Source organism: Falco naumanni, chromosome 6 (assembly GCF_017639655.2).
Source record: "Falco naumanni isolate bFalNau1 chromosome 6, bFalNau1.pat, whole genome shotgun sequence".
In the NCBI taxonomy this organism is placed as follows: domain Eukaryota; kingdom Metazoa; phylum Chordata; class Aves; order Falconiformes; family Falconidae; genus Falco; species Falco naumanni.
In genome coordinates this window covers 13,371,823-13,387,480 of record NC_054059.1, presented here as the reverse complement: position 1 = coordinate 13,387,480, position 15,658 = coordinate 13,371,823, and the positions used below count along the sequence as shown (strand labels likewise).

The 15,658-nt window shown below is 37.0% G+C and overlaps 1 protein-coding gene across 6 annotated transcripts in view; it reads left to right on the top strand.

The window, feature by feature from the left end:
- ADGRB3 (adhesion G protein-coupled receptor B3) overlaps nt 1–15,658 on the top strand; it is a 466,435-nt gene that overhangs the window by 418,477 nt on the left and 32,300 nt on the right. For 5 of the 6 annotated variants that reach the window (XM_040598982.1, XM_040598984.1, XM_040598981.1 and 2 more), the window contains 6 exons: nt 2,523–2,673; nt 3,172–3,241; nt 8,028–8,094; nt 10,246–10,331; nt 13,754–13,852; nt 14,184–14,355. In XM_040598982.1, coding sequence (XP_040454916.1) covers nt 2,523–2,673; nt 3,172–3,241; nt 8,028–8,094; nt 10,246–10,331; nt 13,754–13,852; nt 14,184–14,355 — 645 coding nt within the window. The remainder of the gene's footprint in view (nt 1–2,522; nt 2,674–3,171; nt 3,242–8,027; nt 8,095–10,245; nt 10,332–13,753; nt 13,853–14,183; nt 14,356–15,658) is intronic. The other variant, XM_040598983.1, reaches the window with a different exon arrangement.

Sequence of the window (15,658 nt, the reverse complement as noted above, 5' to 3'; positions counted from 1 at the left end):
TGTTTGTTTATCAAAGGGGAAGAATACAGAAGTACATAAAAGAAGATTTCCAGGGGTGTATTGGTCAACTCTGCTGAGCCTGTGGCTATACCCTACGAGAGGGGAGATTCAACTGCCAGAACTGCTTCTCTGGCGGGGGAAGGAGGGAGGCTAAATTCACTTCAAGCACTGCCCGCGCATGATCCTGTCATCGCTATCCCACAGCAGTTGTTAGGTGATGTTTTGGAGCTGATTTGCATCTTTCTGATGGTATATGATACAAACATACTCTTATATCGGTGATACAGGCTTGCCATCAGTGTTCATTACAGACCTCCGTCTGCCACTCAGAAGAGTTAGCTATAATCAGCAGTCGTATATTCCAGCTAAAGCAAAAATCGCTTCTAATAAAACTTGCTGTCATCTCATTTTGTGATCAACATGATCATTAATATTTTCACCACAGTTCTTTCTTCCACAGCAGCCATGGCCACATTTGTTTCAGATTATCATCATCTATCTTTCTTTCAATGCAGAGGATAAATTATGAACTAAATTCTATAGTTGTATACTCAGTCATCCAGTCATTGAGTTTTGGTATGTTTTCAACAAAAAGATCAGGATTTGTTTGCATTTGCATTATTTATAAAGGAAATAGTATATTCACTGGGTTTTTTTTCAGGGTAAAACTCTGTTTTACCTGTTGAGTTTCTCCATAAAAGATTCTGTACTATTCCTCAAAAGTAATTTTATTCTTAAATTCTTGTTCCAACAGAACATGCTAGCTTTTACGAAAACATTGATAGGATAGCAAATTGAAGTTGTATAGTGGGAATTCATTACATATGAGCCAGCTAGTAAAAGAAAAGACATTTGTGTATTTTCTGTTATATTTATCGTGTGTTTCACGCCATAGTTTTCATTTTAAATATTTTTCATATACAGGAAATATTGCTGTCACTTAGTCTTTAACAGTATAGATTTTATGAATCCACATACTTTAAGCACATTGAAGCATAAGAATTAATGGCAAAATCTGGATGGAATGACTAGTACAATTTCAAGATTTTTTTCCAGTTTACATTCCTCACTTCTTAAAAATAAACAATAGTTCTCTTGCAAATAATTACATAGACCTCCTTTCTCCCAGATTTAAATACACATAATTTATAAAATTTATAAAAAATTGACAACTTGACCCAGAATTAGAAAACAAGGTGTTTGTCACATCTGCAAATTCATAGCAGAAAATCAGTACATTTTGACTTTTTTAGTCCATAACTCTGAAAATTCAGAGATTATCAGCTGATATCAGCTATCAACTATGTATTTCAGATAACTATGATTTCAGATAAGAATCTGAGAATATTACCACAAAAGAAAATTCAACACAAAAAGACCTGAAAGTAATTAGGAATATAAAATGAATTAAAAAATGTCTGGTGTCATATATATCTTATCATTCCCAATTTTTTGTAGCTACTAGCCTTGATTCAACAATATATGCAAGCATTTATATATAATTAGGAACTCGCATATTTTCTTCCTAAATAGTTTGCCAAACCAGGATTTTAGTAAAAAAAATTGCTTACCCTTTTATTACATGTGTGTGAGATAGCTATTAGATGTGTATGCTGCATAAATAATCATAAAAATAATATAGTACTTCTTAACCGTGATCTTGTATTGTTAATACAGGGTGTGGGGTTTTTTTAACCTTGATATAATTTTGAAACTTCAAATTATTATAAGAATAAATTGTGGTTCTGGTGTGGTTTCCGTTCTGGGTTACAATGCACACTGCATTTTATAGCCTGCAATGGGCATTTTAAGCAACACAGCAGAGAGTAGGTCACAATTTAACCCAAGAAGCTCATGTATATAAGCTACAATGTCAAGTTTAATTAAGGGCTACAGTGACAAAAGCATGTGCTCAAAATTCTTTTCAGATAACAAGTGACCGAAAAATTTAAAAACAATATCCAGGGTAACTGTTAAGGTTATGATAAACTGACTAAAAAGATCTGAGACAGAATATTCCAATAAGTTAAAGTTCTATGAGATTTCAATTAAAAAAAAATCAAAATCAAACAATTTATTGCCTAAAATTCAGATTTACAGTCAGGATCCTTCTGCATGGAGGGAAAGAAAACAACTGGCAATTAGGAGTATTTGTATTCCCACATTTTCGTTATTCAGCTCTGTGACATTTTTATAATCAGTAACTTCGTAACTTGCTTCCACAATGGCTTTATGATGATCAAAGTAAATGCGTAGAAAAAAAAATCTAGTGGCATGATTTATTTTGTGTTCTTTGTCCCTGCTCAGCACACTCAGTGTCTGGGAAAACAGTCAAAACCTCTTCTGGCTAATCCCCATCAACATCTCTCTTTCTCTCTCTCTCTCTGTGGCCACCACATCATAAAGGGGGAGTTGATGCTAAGAATAAAGGTCAGGATCATAGAACATGACAACTCTTTGAATTGAAAAGAGAAATGAGTGTCCCTAAGTATTCAGCATGAGCTTCTCTTTGCTCCCTGCAGGGCATCTGCACCACAACCACCGCGTTTTTACACTTCTTCTTCTTAGCTTCATTCTGTTGGGTTTTGACGGAAGCGTGGCAGTCATATATGGCTGTTACTGGAAAAATTAGGACACGGCTCATAAGGAAACGCTTCCTGTGCCTTGGATGGGGTAAGTCTGTAAAATTCATTTCCTCAAAATCATTGGGATGAAACGTTTAATGCAACGACAATGTCAAGAATATCATCATTTTATTCAGTAGACAGCTCGAGCTACGCTGGTATATATTGTAACATTCTTTTATAAACACATTTCAGCAAAAATTTAGAAGATTTTCAACAGAGTAGTGTAATACCAAAAAATCAAAATAAAGCAAGAAAAAAAGATGAACTGAATATTCATGAAACTTCATCCAAGTTCACTTTAAGGCCTGTCAAATGTACCAGTAATCTAGCTATATCAAAGTGGTACACCGTGGGCAGAAAACAGCATCTTCCTCCCAGTGCTTCAGAAAAACAAATCCTGCAATAGCACTGTGCTTCATTAAATGATTCATTCATTGCAAAATTGGTCATTTTGCATTAGCTTGCCCTGTCATTTTTTGTCCAGGCAGAACAGCAATATTTTGCTCAGCATCTAATCATTATCACTGTTTTGGGTTTTTTTCAGGCTTACCAGCATTAGTGGTTGCAATATCAATAGGCTTTACCAAGACAAAAGGATATGGAACAGCCCACTAGTAAGTCAATCTTAAATGATAAATTATGTTTTTAATTAACAAGAATGTCATACACATCAGGAATTACACAGCACAGTCTGAAGGCCCTACATTCACACTTGGAACTGCCCTAAGAGTCACTGAGTGATCCACAAAAGAACAAAGAGAAAACCATATGCCAGTCTTGGACTGAGCTCAGCAAAGCACCAGGGATCCTGAATTTCTTGTGAGGTTTTGAAGTAGCAAGCCTTTTAGAAACACTGAGCATTAGGTGCACTTAGACATCTAAAATTTATATACGTATACCAAAGAGAACATTAAATGTCATGGCTAGCCTTTGTCAACCTCTAAACATGTCTGACTGAAACTGTACTGGCAAGAGGCTCTTTGGCACCCAGGTTTCTGCCCACAAGCATGTACCTCGGCTTTAATGTCCTTGAGCTGCTGGGAGCCAAAGCCCCACAAAAAAACCGAAAATAGCTCTCCCATTCATCCTCTCTCTCCTGGAGCACCTGACCCAGCCCTTTTCCTGGACTGGGCTGTGCTTGAAAGGCAGCAAAGAGGAGGTCTGTATACTTCATTTACATTTTATTAATACAGTTCCTGTTCAGCCACTTGCCCGGTACCGGTACATATTTAGCACCCTGGAAAACGCACTCCTCAGCGAGGCTGCCCTGTGGTTGTCTCCTGCTGAAGAAGGAGCTTGGGCTGACCCTCTGTCCTGCCAGCACAGACCTCCAACCACTGACACATTATGTATGCTAGTGCGTTTCCTTCAGTCATCCTGTTTGGAGCTCTCCTGGTGTTGCCTAAGAAATTAAGTATGCATCTGGACAGAGAGAGAGGAAATATGACTGTGAAGCCTGGTAATGAGGGCATTCATCAGAGATGTGGATGAGTTAGGTCAAGTCCTCGCTTCAGTGAATATTTAATTATTCCCCTTAGCACCATCACTGAGTGAAACCAGGATTCTGCCTCCCTGCCCGGTGCGTCCCACCATCTTGGCACATGGTGAGAGAGGCTTCAAGCCTTTGCTCTGGCTCTGGGTGGGTAAGGATTCAAAAACAAATCTCCTCCTGAACACCAGCTCAAACCAGTGAGCTGTTTAGTTTTAAATTGTGACAATGTGCATCTTGCATTTTTTTTAACGAGGAATGGCTTACCTAACTGAAGTGCTTAATTTGCACTTATAGCTGGTAATCGTTAGTGAAACAAGGGTCTTAGCCGTCTTTGGGGAGTTATACTGGAGACCTGCTCCTCTGACATTTTTTCTAACTAGTATGTGCCCATCTTGCTGGTTTTTTTTTATTATTTAGTCCGTGAACCAGCACTGGAGCACCATTTAGGCTGTGAGAGTTACAAATTACAAGATTATAATGTCCAGACCCCACTGGGGCTGTAGCTCTGTCCTGTGCAGGATTCATGTGTGACTACTTGCTTTTCGTTAGCGTTGCTTCCTGCTTGCTTCCTGGGCTGAGTGCATTTTTAAAAGAGGATATACTGAAACATTCAGACAAAGCATCAAATCACTCATTAAGAGTAACCTGTAAAGTAAAAAACAGCAGGTCTCTACATGTAACGGCTCCTCTCCCAGGACCCAAATTCAGCTGACAGGGCACCATGGAACAAAAGCGCAAAAGGAGGTGTACAGAGGGCGAACAGAACCACAATGCAGCTGTCTCATCTTATTTGCAAATACCTTTCTGGGCATTTAACATCAGAATTACATAAGGAAAGCAGAGAATTCAAGGAACGAAGATTCCTCTCCCACCAGCAGCTGATGTGCTGTCTCGCTCTAGAAGCCAGCAAAGAATTCTGTCCCATAACAACTGCTGGGTAATGTAAAAGCAGAGCTCCTGTCCTGCTCCTCCTCTGATAAGTAAAGCATTTGTGTAAGTTTTTTAACTGCTTACGCTGCATTTAGCATGTTTGGCTGCAATCAATTACACACATGCTGCCACCAGAAATGTGTCCTGTTGCAAAGTATTCTTGCTCTGTAAGATGCTATTTTTAAAAACAACAGTTTCAAATGGAGAAAAATAACAGTGAAAATTAAGGAATTTACACCAGTTCCATAGTCACATACATGAAGAGACTGATGGAAAGGGAGAAGGATCTTTGAAGCAGATTTCAGTTTCATATGGCATATGACTGATAAGGGTGGCTTGAATTCTTCACACTCAAACCAATTCTGTGATCAACAGTCTCTGATTTCTAACTTTTTCTTTCAGTCCTAATTATTAAACTATTATATTACCATACATTTAAAACTAAAAATGAAAAATATTTCACACAGACACTTGAACTGATATAGATACAGAAACTGAAAGGATTTCCTAAAAATAATAAAAAACCACAGAGACAAGGGTTTGGATATTTCAGGATATCTGAGAAAGATGTGTGTCTGAAAGCTTGACTGTTTTTCCAACGATTTCTGTGAGTCTAATAAATACTGTGGCTACCTCTCTTCAGATGATAAAAGGTATGAAAGCAGCACTACTATAAGTTACAGTTAATAAACCTGCGTGATCTACTCATGTTTACCTACAGTGCTATATATTAATAAGCAGTACAGATAACTTCCAGGAATTCATTCTATCAGCAAAAATTAAAATTCTGTCATAGTCATGCTCTCCTAAGAGAAGGAACCATTCTCCTAGAGAGCATCAAACAGCTCACAAAATGTACAGGACACGGGAGCAAGCCTACAAATACTTCATCACTCAGCAGAATTTTATGACCATGTAATATTGTCCCATAAAATCCACCAGTGGATACCCTTAATACTGATCAATTTATATGGCTTTCTACTATGTGGGGATCAGGGAGAAAGATGACAAAACAGCAGAGCAAAATAAAAACAACTATAAAGCACAGAAGAAAGCTATCAGAGTGAAGAAAAAGAAAAGAAGGAAGAAATAGTAAAAAAATGACGATAGCTTTACGGTATTAGAAGGCACCTGAGAATCTGTCTTCAGAAAATCTTCAACAGAAAAGGTTCAGGAGAAAGCACATTTCAGAGTCATCAACTGGCAAATATTGAATACATTGCAATAATCACATCACACGTAGGAAATCCAGACTGTTGAAAATTCAGGTTGTGTAAAGAAAAGAGGACAACCTCTACATATTTTTCCAGCTCTGCCTCTAAATGGAAGTCACTCTTTTGAACAGCCTTTTTACTTGAGGGCATGGGAAAAGGAGGGAACAACTCTCCCTTGGTCTTAAAGATTTTTGTGGCAGAAATTGTTTTCCTTTCATTTAAAATAAAAATTTGTTGACTTTTTTTTTCAGCACAGATAACTGAAGTTATAAAATGCATCAAGAATTTTTATGAACTGATGTTTCTATCTGAATAAACGTTAATATTTTAATTACATGTCTTAGTTACACAGAATGGTCATCCTCACTGAGTGTAAAAGTTCATACCAGTAGGGAAATGTACTGTGAACACATTTTCCCCTCTCAGAAGCCCATGTTCTCAGTCTCTTACACTAAATAACCTAGCTTTTGGAAAAATAGCAAGAAATATGCAGAAAATGTTGAAAGCATTTTTCTTTGACATTACAAAAATAATTTGAACGTTATTGTTGTAGTTGTTTTTTTCAGGTGGGATGTAGAATAGCCTGATGTATTACAGTGAAGCAGATACGAAGTATTTGCATCAATTTATCGTTCCAGAATTTAACACACCGATGCAGTCGGGTTCATGTGGCAGATTTCACATAGCTTCATTGCCACAGGAACCACTTCTACACTTTGCAGTTAGAATTCCAGCAGTAACAGACCATTAATATTATGATGTGCTTGCATTTAATTTACTTGGTTTTCAAAGGTACAGAAACAGTACTGGAAAATAAAGGAGATATGTATGATTCTGATGTGAGTGTTTCTGGATGTGAGATCAAGTAAATAATTTGAATGCATAAACTTGAGTTTTCTTATATGTAGGTGTGATCATGCATTCAAATAAATATGCAGTTCTTTGAATGTGTAATCACCAGGAAAATAGCACAGCTGCATTTACTTCAGTGTGTGAAGCTCCTGATCTTTTGCAGATATGGAAAGCTTTACATGATGTTGTATCAAATATTTAGAATCTGATTCTGTAAGCATTCTGTGTCTGGAAATCTGATTGTTTCAGTGAAAGCCCTGGTACAGTTTGACAAACTCTGCAAGATTAGTAGCTCACCAGAAAATACAGTTTTTAGATGCTTTAAAATATACATTTAAATTGTTTGCAAAATATTCCGGAGAATACAGAACAGTTAGATCACACATGATTTTTCTTTAGTGTGAATATTGTCTGTAAGACCTAGTTCTAGTAGCAATTAATAAATGACATATAAGAAGACATGCAAAAACCTGGGTTTTTTCTGAAGTTTTATGTTACAGGTACTTGACCTTTCACTGATTTAAGTATAGAATTTTCAGACACTGTAAGATGGAAATGTTTCTAGATGCCTACCTGGCAAGTCCTGTTTAGTTAACTCATCATAGAGAGTTTCAATAAAGATTTGCAAACTTTTTTCCTATTGTGCTCTTAATACATTTTAGGCGTTTCCATATATGTATAATTCACATTAAAACTTTTGAAACATTAACAATTTGTAATGGAAATAACTTTTAACTCTCTAAATCATCATATCACCAAAGTAATTCTTTTGTGTGTATTATATGAATCTCTGTATGTAGGATTGAATATACATTGGAAGAACCTCATACTGTAGTAATTATTAATGCTTTCTTGGCAATGCTTTATACTTATTTTTAATTTGTATTAGTTCTTCTCTAATATTCTTTCCAGCTGTTGGCTGTCTCTTGAAGGAGGGCTACTTTATGCTTTCGTTGGACCTGCAGCTGCTGTTGTCTTGGTAAACATTAATATAATTTCCAGTATTTTCATATGAACTGATGGAATGTGCTGTTTAAATCATAAAAGCTTAGCTATAGAGTAGCATTACATTTTTTCTGTAAATACTGAGCTCAGTATTGTTAAACATACCTTCATTATTTTGAATGCATGATTCATTCAATTGTATCACTTCTTTGTACCAGTCATCTCTCCATGTTTACACAGTAAGCTCTGAAAGAATAATGTACTGATTAGTGGCACAGAAAACCTGCTACAGGCATCACTGAGTTATTATCAGTAGCATCTCTGCAATTGTCACAGCCTTGTAAATTTTATTGACAGTTTTGATAGAGTGCTGTTTGGCAGAGCATCACTGTGCCAGCAAAAGCAACAGGCAGGAACCAGCCAGCTAGTTCTCCATGGCTACTCATTTTGAAGGCAAAGAAAAAAAATATCATCATAGCTGGGGAACATTACTTGTTTGTCTATTAATCTTCCACATCTCTGGAAATTAGGTGTAGATATCTAATTGTAGATATCTGCAAAGTAGATTTCTACATCTAAGCTAGTTATTCCAGCCATATTTCATTGTCTGTGGAGAAAAACACACACTTCTTAGGGCTCAAATTGTCAGAAGTATTTCAGATGTCTACTTCAGGGTAAGATGAATTGCCCCCTACATGTGCCATCAGCTATCAGTCATCTGCGCTGCAGTCTGTGTGGATTTTTTACAATAATTTGTTTAGCTTTTTTCCCTTACAGATTTTGAATCTAATTCTTCTTTCCACTCCACCAGTTTTATATCAGGATAGTTCTATCAACACCAGTTATTTCTGATTTTCCCTTGCAGAAGGGAATCAGTCTTAGTAGTCATCGAATATACAGCCATTGAGCTACATAGATTCTCCTGAAATGGATGTTTACTACTCCCACAGAGTATGTCTCATCATTGCCTGGAGTCAAGCCAGGATCCTTTTGTACAACTCGCAGTCCCTGTCATGATAGAGGAGCCAAGGATGTTTACAAAAAGCCAATCATAATTTTCACATGGAACTGTATGTTCTCTGTGTAATTGGCAAGCTTTGTTCAGAGATGTTTGAAGTTCACAGTCTCAGCTCGCCCTGCCATTAGCTCGTAGCTGTGGAAGGAGCTGTTCCATGCAGCCACTTAAGCCTAAATGTACAAAGCAAAAGAATTAATATAATGTCGACTGAAAAATGTAAATGCTGAAAATAAAGTGATAATAAGAAAAGCTGGAAAGGACTTGGCAGGACAGGCTGGCAACTGTTAGGTGTTTTGGCACAGGTCTTGAAAAATCTGTTTGAAAGGAAAAAAGGATTACCTTTTTCTAATAAAAAAACACCCAAGGAACATTCATTTAACAGATTCAAAACTTGGTATTACCTCTTTGCAGGCCATGCAGAGACAGGATGATAAAGTACAGTTCAATGATACAAATGAATAATAACAGTCATTAAGTTGTCCATTAAATGCCATTAGCATGTCCACTCAGTGCCAAAGTCTGACTGCTGAAACACTTGAATTTTTTTTTAGGTTAGGTCTTCGACCCATGTGTGTGATCATAACACCGCTTTAATGAAGCTAAACAGACTTACCCCAGGCATTCATCTGGCCCAGAAAAAAAAAAAACACCAAAAACCTGTGGTCAAACAAGGCTGAAGGCTGGTGTTTTGGTGAATGGCATAGACAATGACTGATGTGCAGGAGGACATGGAAAACCACCAACTGGTTCTGCATAAGTGGGAACACCCACATGGGCTGTAAACGCTTAAAAAGGAACACTGTTACAGTCACCATGTGCTCTGACTAGCTTTTGTGCCTGTGCACAGCTCACATGCAGTGGTTTTCCCAGAATAGGATATATAATTGCAATTAAAACTGAGGAGGTATTGTAGCTATGTTACTGCTCAAGCTTCTGGCCAGCAGACATGTACGCATAGAACTTGATACCTGGCATACTTCAAGATTCAAAAATAATCCTGTTGTGGTGTGCGTATGCGTTACCCATTTGAGAATGCAAACTTCTGGTGTGCTCAGGGACAGTGTTACACAATTTCTGATGGAGTACTCTGAAATGTAACAGGAGGCATTTTGCAAAGTATTTTCTTTCAGGCACTGGAAGATCAACTGTTTGTTTTCTGTTTGACAGGTCAACATGGTGATTGGCATTTTGGTATTTAATAAACTTGTTTCCAGAGATGGAATCCTAGATAAAAAGCTCAAACACAGAGCGGGGTAAGCAACAATTGGGCTATTTTCAACCATATTAAAGTTGTATCACCGATTTTCAGTTACAGATACTCACCAAAAATGCTTTTGATTGTGCTTTGAACTTTTATATCGTGTAACAGTGTGTCTAACAGATTCCATTCATCCCAAAAGCTGCTGTTGCATTATCCTGAGGGAATGCAACTGAACAAACTGAACATACTGAAACACAAGTACAACAGTATTAAGTTACTAATAATGAGGATTAAACAAATCTGAGCAGAGGTTTCACAAGAATATTACACATGTAAAGTTCTTGCAGGTAGGAAAGCAGTTTTATGAACTGTGTACTGAAAGAACCAATTATTTTTGTCTAGCTGTCCACTTTAATTACTATGGTGGGAAATGTTACTCATTTGTGTAAACTGTTATGAACTATATTTTACAGCATTATATGCCTTGCTGAGGTCATTGCTATTCTGCTATTCTGACTATGTGAAGAGTTTGCTTTTGTTCTTGCATCCATATCTACATAGATGTATGTTCCAAATTAGTGTAACAGAATTTCGAAGTAAAAAAACGTGTTTAAAAAGAAAAAAAAGGTAAATGGAAATTCTGTGTTACTAGTTATTTATTTGCATTTACATTCAAATTATGTTTGTTTTATCATGAGAAGAAAGGATTATGACAGTGGTGGTATCAGAAACTGTTTTTCAGTGGATGACAATGATTTGGAGCACTGCAGCAGCAAACCTAGATTAATTCTGTATTAGAGAAAAATATTTCACAAGCGCATCATCACCTTCTTAATGCTTATGAAAGTATATTTAAGCTTTGCATAATCATTGTTTACAGCTACATGTTCTAGTATTGTCTTTTGGGCCAGCTTGTAGTTACTACCACCAAAATCTGCATTTCTAGCCATGATAAGGAATGATATCTTTATTTTATGGTGTATTACTGCTACGGGTAACTTTATTACAGCTTCACTTTGAATCATTTTACCATTTCACTAACAGCAGCATTCCTAATAAGTTCAATTCATTGGTTAGATGAGCAAATTTATGATAAATACTTCAGCTGGTGTGGTTTGCATTTAATATTAATTCAATTAAATCTTTTTGGTTTTCAGCTCTTTCACCATTATTCTGACAAATATCTACCAAAAGCTTTCATTTTGTTTCTTCTCTTTTTCTCTTTTTACATTACAAAGTATTAATTTCTTAACCTTACTTTTTTCTACATTGCTTCATCAACATTCTTAACTGTGTAATAACACTGTTGAAATCCAGAGTATTTTAAAACTACCCAAATTATTGCAAGAGTAGTAATAACTTAGTAATCACCAATTCAAATTCACATCTGTTGGAATTCCAGTGATTTAAGGGGTTGAGGCAGCCACAAGTTTTGCTTTGTACATTTTCGAAGGATATCCAAGCTGAAATGCCATCATTTTTTTTTCCAGCTACTCAGTTGTCTGCTGTAGAAATCTATTTGCTTACAGTATACTTTCCTGATGAAACAAATAGCTTGCTTTCTAACACTGCACAACTTAGTAAAAAGTAATTTATTTTAAAGTAAATGGATAAAGAACTAGAAATTATTCTGTCAGAAACGATCCGGCTATTCTGGGGAAGCACGTAGATGCCCTCATCGGGAAACAATCTTAACATTTGTGATAGTATGAAATGGTGGCTTGGCAACAGCATTCCTTGATACTACTTGGCAGATGAAAAGTCTTGAGTCATTCTTTGGGGCATAGACATTGGTGCAGCATTTGATCTCCGGTAGAAAGGGCATTGTCACTCATTTCTCAAATTACCTCCTGCAAACCACGCTCAGGAAGGCAACTTCATTCTTTCTGGCAAACATTGGACTTACACCAGTCAAAAGTGCAGTCTAAAATTCAGCTGTAGAAATCATTTATGTAGGATTTAAAGCAGTGAATGGATCAAAATATACTAACTCCATATGGGTTTTTCCACCTTAATAAGCATATAGAGAATCAACAAGTGTCTTTGACGTGTATCAATCACTTTCCTGGCATAAGGGATACCGCACGCATATGCCCAGACAGAAAGATTCTATTTAGTCTATATACACATCAAGTTCTATTACTTGCAAGATCCAGAGCCAGTCTATAATGGCAAAGAGAATAATCCAGTCTGATAACGTAGATGTATTGCCAAGCAAAGACTGTTTTCCCAAGCTGAGGTTAAGCTTACCCAATTTTTCAAGTTGATTCATTAATGCAGATCTTTATTTGGTGTAAACTGGATTCACTGAGTTCTTTTCACACCCCATAGTCACCTTATACAAGGTCATAGTTCTCAATGTTTTTTTTACGGAATAAACCCTACATTTTTATGGAAAACTACTACACTTTTTTATGGAAAGTCATCATTCAGTTTATCAAAATGGAAAACACTGGAGTTCAACGTTGATTTGGGCAGTATGTTAAAAATCTTGTGAATGCTGGGTTTGGCAATAAAAGGTAGCTCTGTTGGTTGAAATAACTGGGACAAAACTGAAGTGTTACCTGTCTTCACCACGTTGAGCACTTTCCAGCCGGAAATAGGTAAAGCCCCCTTCCTGTCGCATCTCAGTCAGCTGTGGTAATCTCTGGATCTGATAGCAGAAAGAGAAAGAATAGCAAAAGTCTTTATGTAGTTGACTTAGGAAGCTGAATGCATGCTGTACGTAAAAGAAAATTTAAATTCCAGGTTTTGCCCTTTAACTCTTCTGACAGGTGCTGAGGTACAATTGTCCATACAAAATGCTTTGAGCTTAATGTTTGTGTACTGTGTTTTATTAAAGTGCAAAACAGGTCACCCTTTTTTAGTACCAACTGATATTTATCTCATCAGATTCCATACATTTCAAGCCCTGTATTCAGACCTTTATATGGCACGTATAAAATCACTCCAGATGTTAGTGGGCCATTCAGGTCACTAGTAAAAATCTGATTGTACAGTAAGCCCATACTGATTTGATGCTTGAATACTTTTTGCAGGTTTTGTTCCCTAGTAACGCTCTATAGTTGTACTGCTTCATACTCCTCCTTTAAGTGTCCTATACTCATTCTCAAGCAAGTTTGGATACAACAGGTCTGAATAGAGGGATTTCACTTTGTGTGTCTATCCTAGCACGTGCTTATGTTTACTTCAGTGTACTGAGCAGTTTTGATCACTGGACATTTGGGGCCTTTTTTAGCTTAAATGGAAGAAATAGAGTCTGCATGAAATGAAGCCCCATAGCATTAACATTTAAAGCTAACAATAATGTAAAGTACAAAGTACAGTTTTGCAACAACATAGAGCATTCATCCTGAGTAAGTCTACTTACTTTTTCTGCATGACGTCATATTTAAAAGCTAAATTTCAGTAGCAATGTTTTTTGGTGACAATTCAATATTTTGTTCTTTTTGTGGGTGTTCTGTTTGTTTGCAGTCAGATGAGTGAGCCTCATAGCGGTTTGACGCTCAAATGTGCCAAGTGTGGAGTAGTTTCAACAACAGCTTTGTCAGCCACCACCGCCAGTAATGCCATGTTAGTCCTGATCATTTACATCTTCTTGTTACAAATCTTATACAGTGCATGTGAGACAATAGTTTGATGATGACAACTGTGTTTGCTAACACTGTATAGAGTGCTGAGCATATTTAAATACTTTTTAACAAAAAGCAAAAATATTGCAACTGTGTTTATTAACTGAATACAGGATATTCTTTAGAACATAAAGTACCGACACTTACATTCTTATCTGTGATTTTCAAGTTAACTTGATAAAGTGCCATCCTTAAATATGTTTTATTTTAATAGTGAACTTTTACTAATTTTTTACAATATTAAAGTGCTGCTTTTCTTGTTCTTTCAATAGGGCATCCCTTTGGAGTTCCTGCGTGGTGTTGCCACTTCTGGCCCTGACTTGGATGTCTGCAGTTCTGGCCATGACAGACAAAAGATCAATATTATTTCAGATACTTTTTGCAGTATTTGATTCATTACAAGGCTTTGTTATTGTCATGGTCCATTGTATTCTCCGAAGGGAGGTGAGGAATGGCTTCCCAGTTTTCTAAAGGGCTGTGCTACTGTTAATCTCTCAACTGGTCTTTAACATTATATACAGCTTGCTCTGCAGAAATATGTTTCACAGAAAAAGAAAAGTATTTTATGGTGAGATGTAAAGGAACAAGTAAAAGATAGAGAGGGAAGATCAAGTAATACCAGGTGCAGAATGTTAGTTTCAGTGTAAAACTGTACCCATTTAGTTCATGCTGGCTTTTAATCAGTCCCAAGTTCAGTTTATTTTTAAGTGTTAGGCTTTCCCAGTATTGTGACTATGGGGAAATACTGACATCAATGTCCTTTTCCTGAAGGCCAAAAGCTATAGATTTTTACAGTCTCTAAAACTGATTCAAACACAAAATGATTTCTGCTTACACTGTCCCTGAAAGAGGACACAAGGAGATAAGGTGTTATGTTGAAGAAGATCTACCCTTTCAGTTCTGCAAACTCATTTACATAGTTAAGTTATAGAGACAGTGAGGATGAAGACAGATGAATGTTTTGAGAACAGCAAGGAAAAGCTAGTACCCCTGACCTGCCCTTCCCAGCTCAGTGTCACACACTGCAGAATTCGTCATCACTGAAATACAATGTCAACGCTATCACACAAGTACTCTTTCACCTGGCTCTGGTGACAATTTCCCTAATCTACCTAACCTGCTAACCAATCCTACATTTGTATTGAGATAGATCAGTCTGAGAGCAGTAACACAATGGCTTTGCTGGCAGATCTGTGGTAGTAGAATCATCTAGCAAAAATGAGCAGGAGGAGCTGGGCTGGAGAGCAGTAATCTGGTCCATCAGCATACCTATGCATTAGCCATCTATCAGCTTCAGGATACTCCATCCCTGGAAGTGTTCAAGGCCAGGCTGGATGGGGCTTTGAGCAACCTGGTCTAGTGGAAGATGTCCCTGCCCATGGCAGGGGGTTAGAATTAGGTGGTCTTTGAAGGTCCCTTCCAACCCAAACCGTTCTATGATTCCCTGATTTACCACCACAATGAACCAAATTACACTGTCTGCTATGGTTCCTTCTGATTATCAAGAGTTACTCAAAAGCACTTCAGGACTAAGAAACCAGGAAGATGTTTCAGGAAAGGTTTGTTGCCAATGCCAAGTGACAAATCTCACACAGTCGTTTCCCTTTCCACCATTCACACCCTTTAAACATTCAAACTCACTATATTAATGAAAAAGAATTTATGAGTGACATATCTTATTTCAGTCTTCCAGTAGTGTACCACCTTGCATGAACTTTAAATCACTATCACTATACTACACAATATA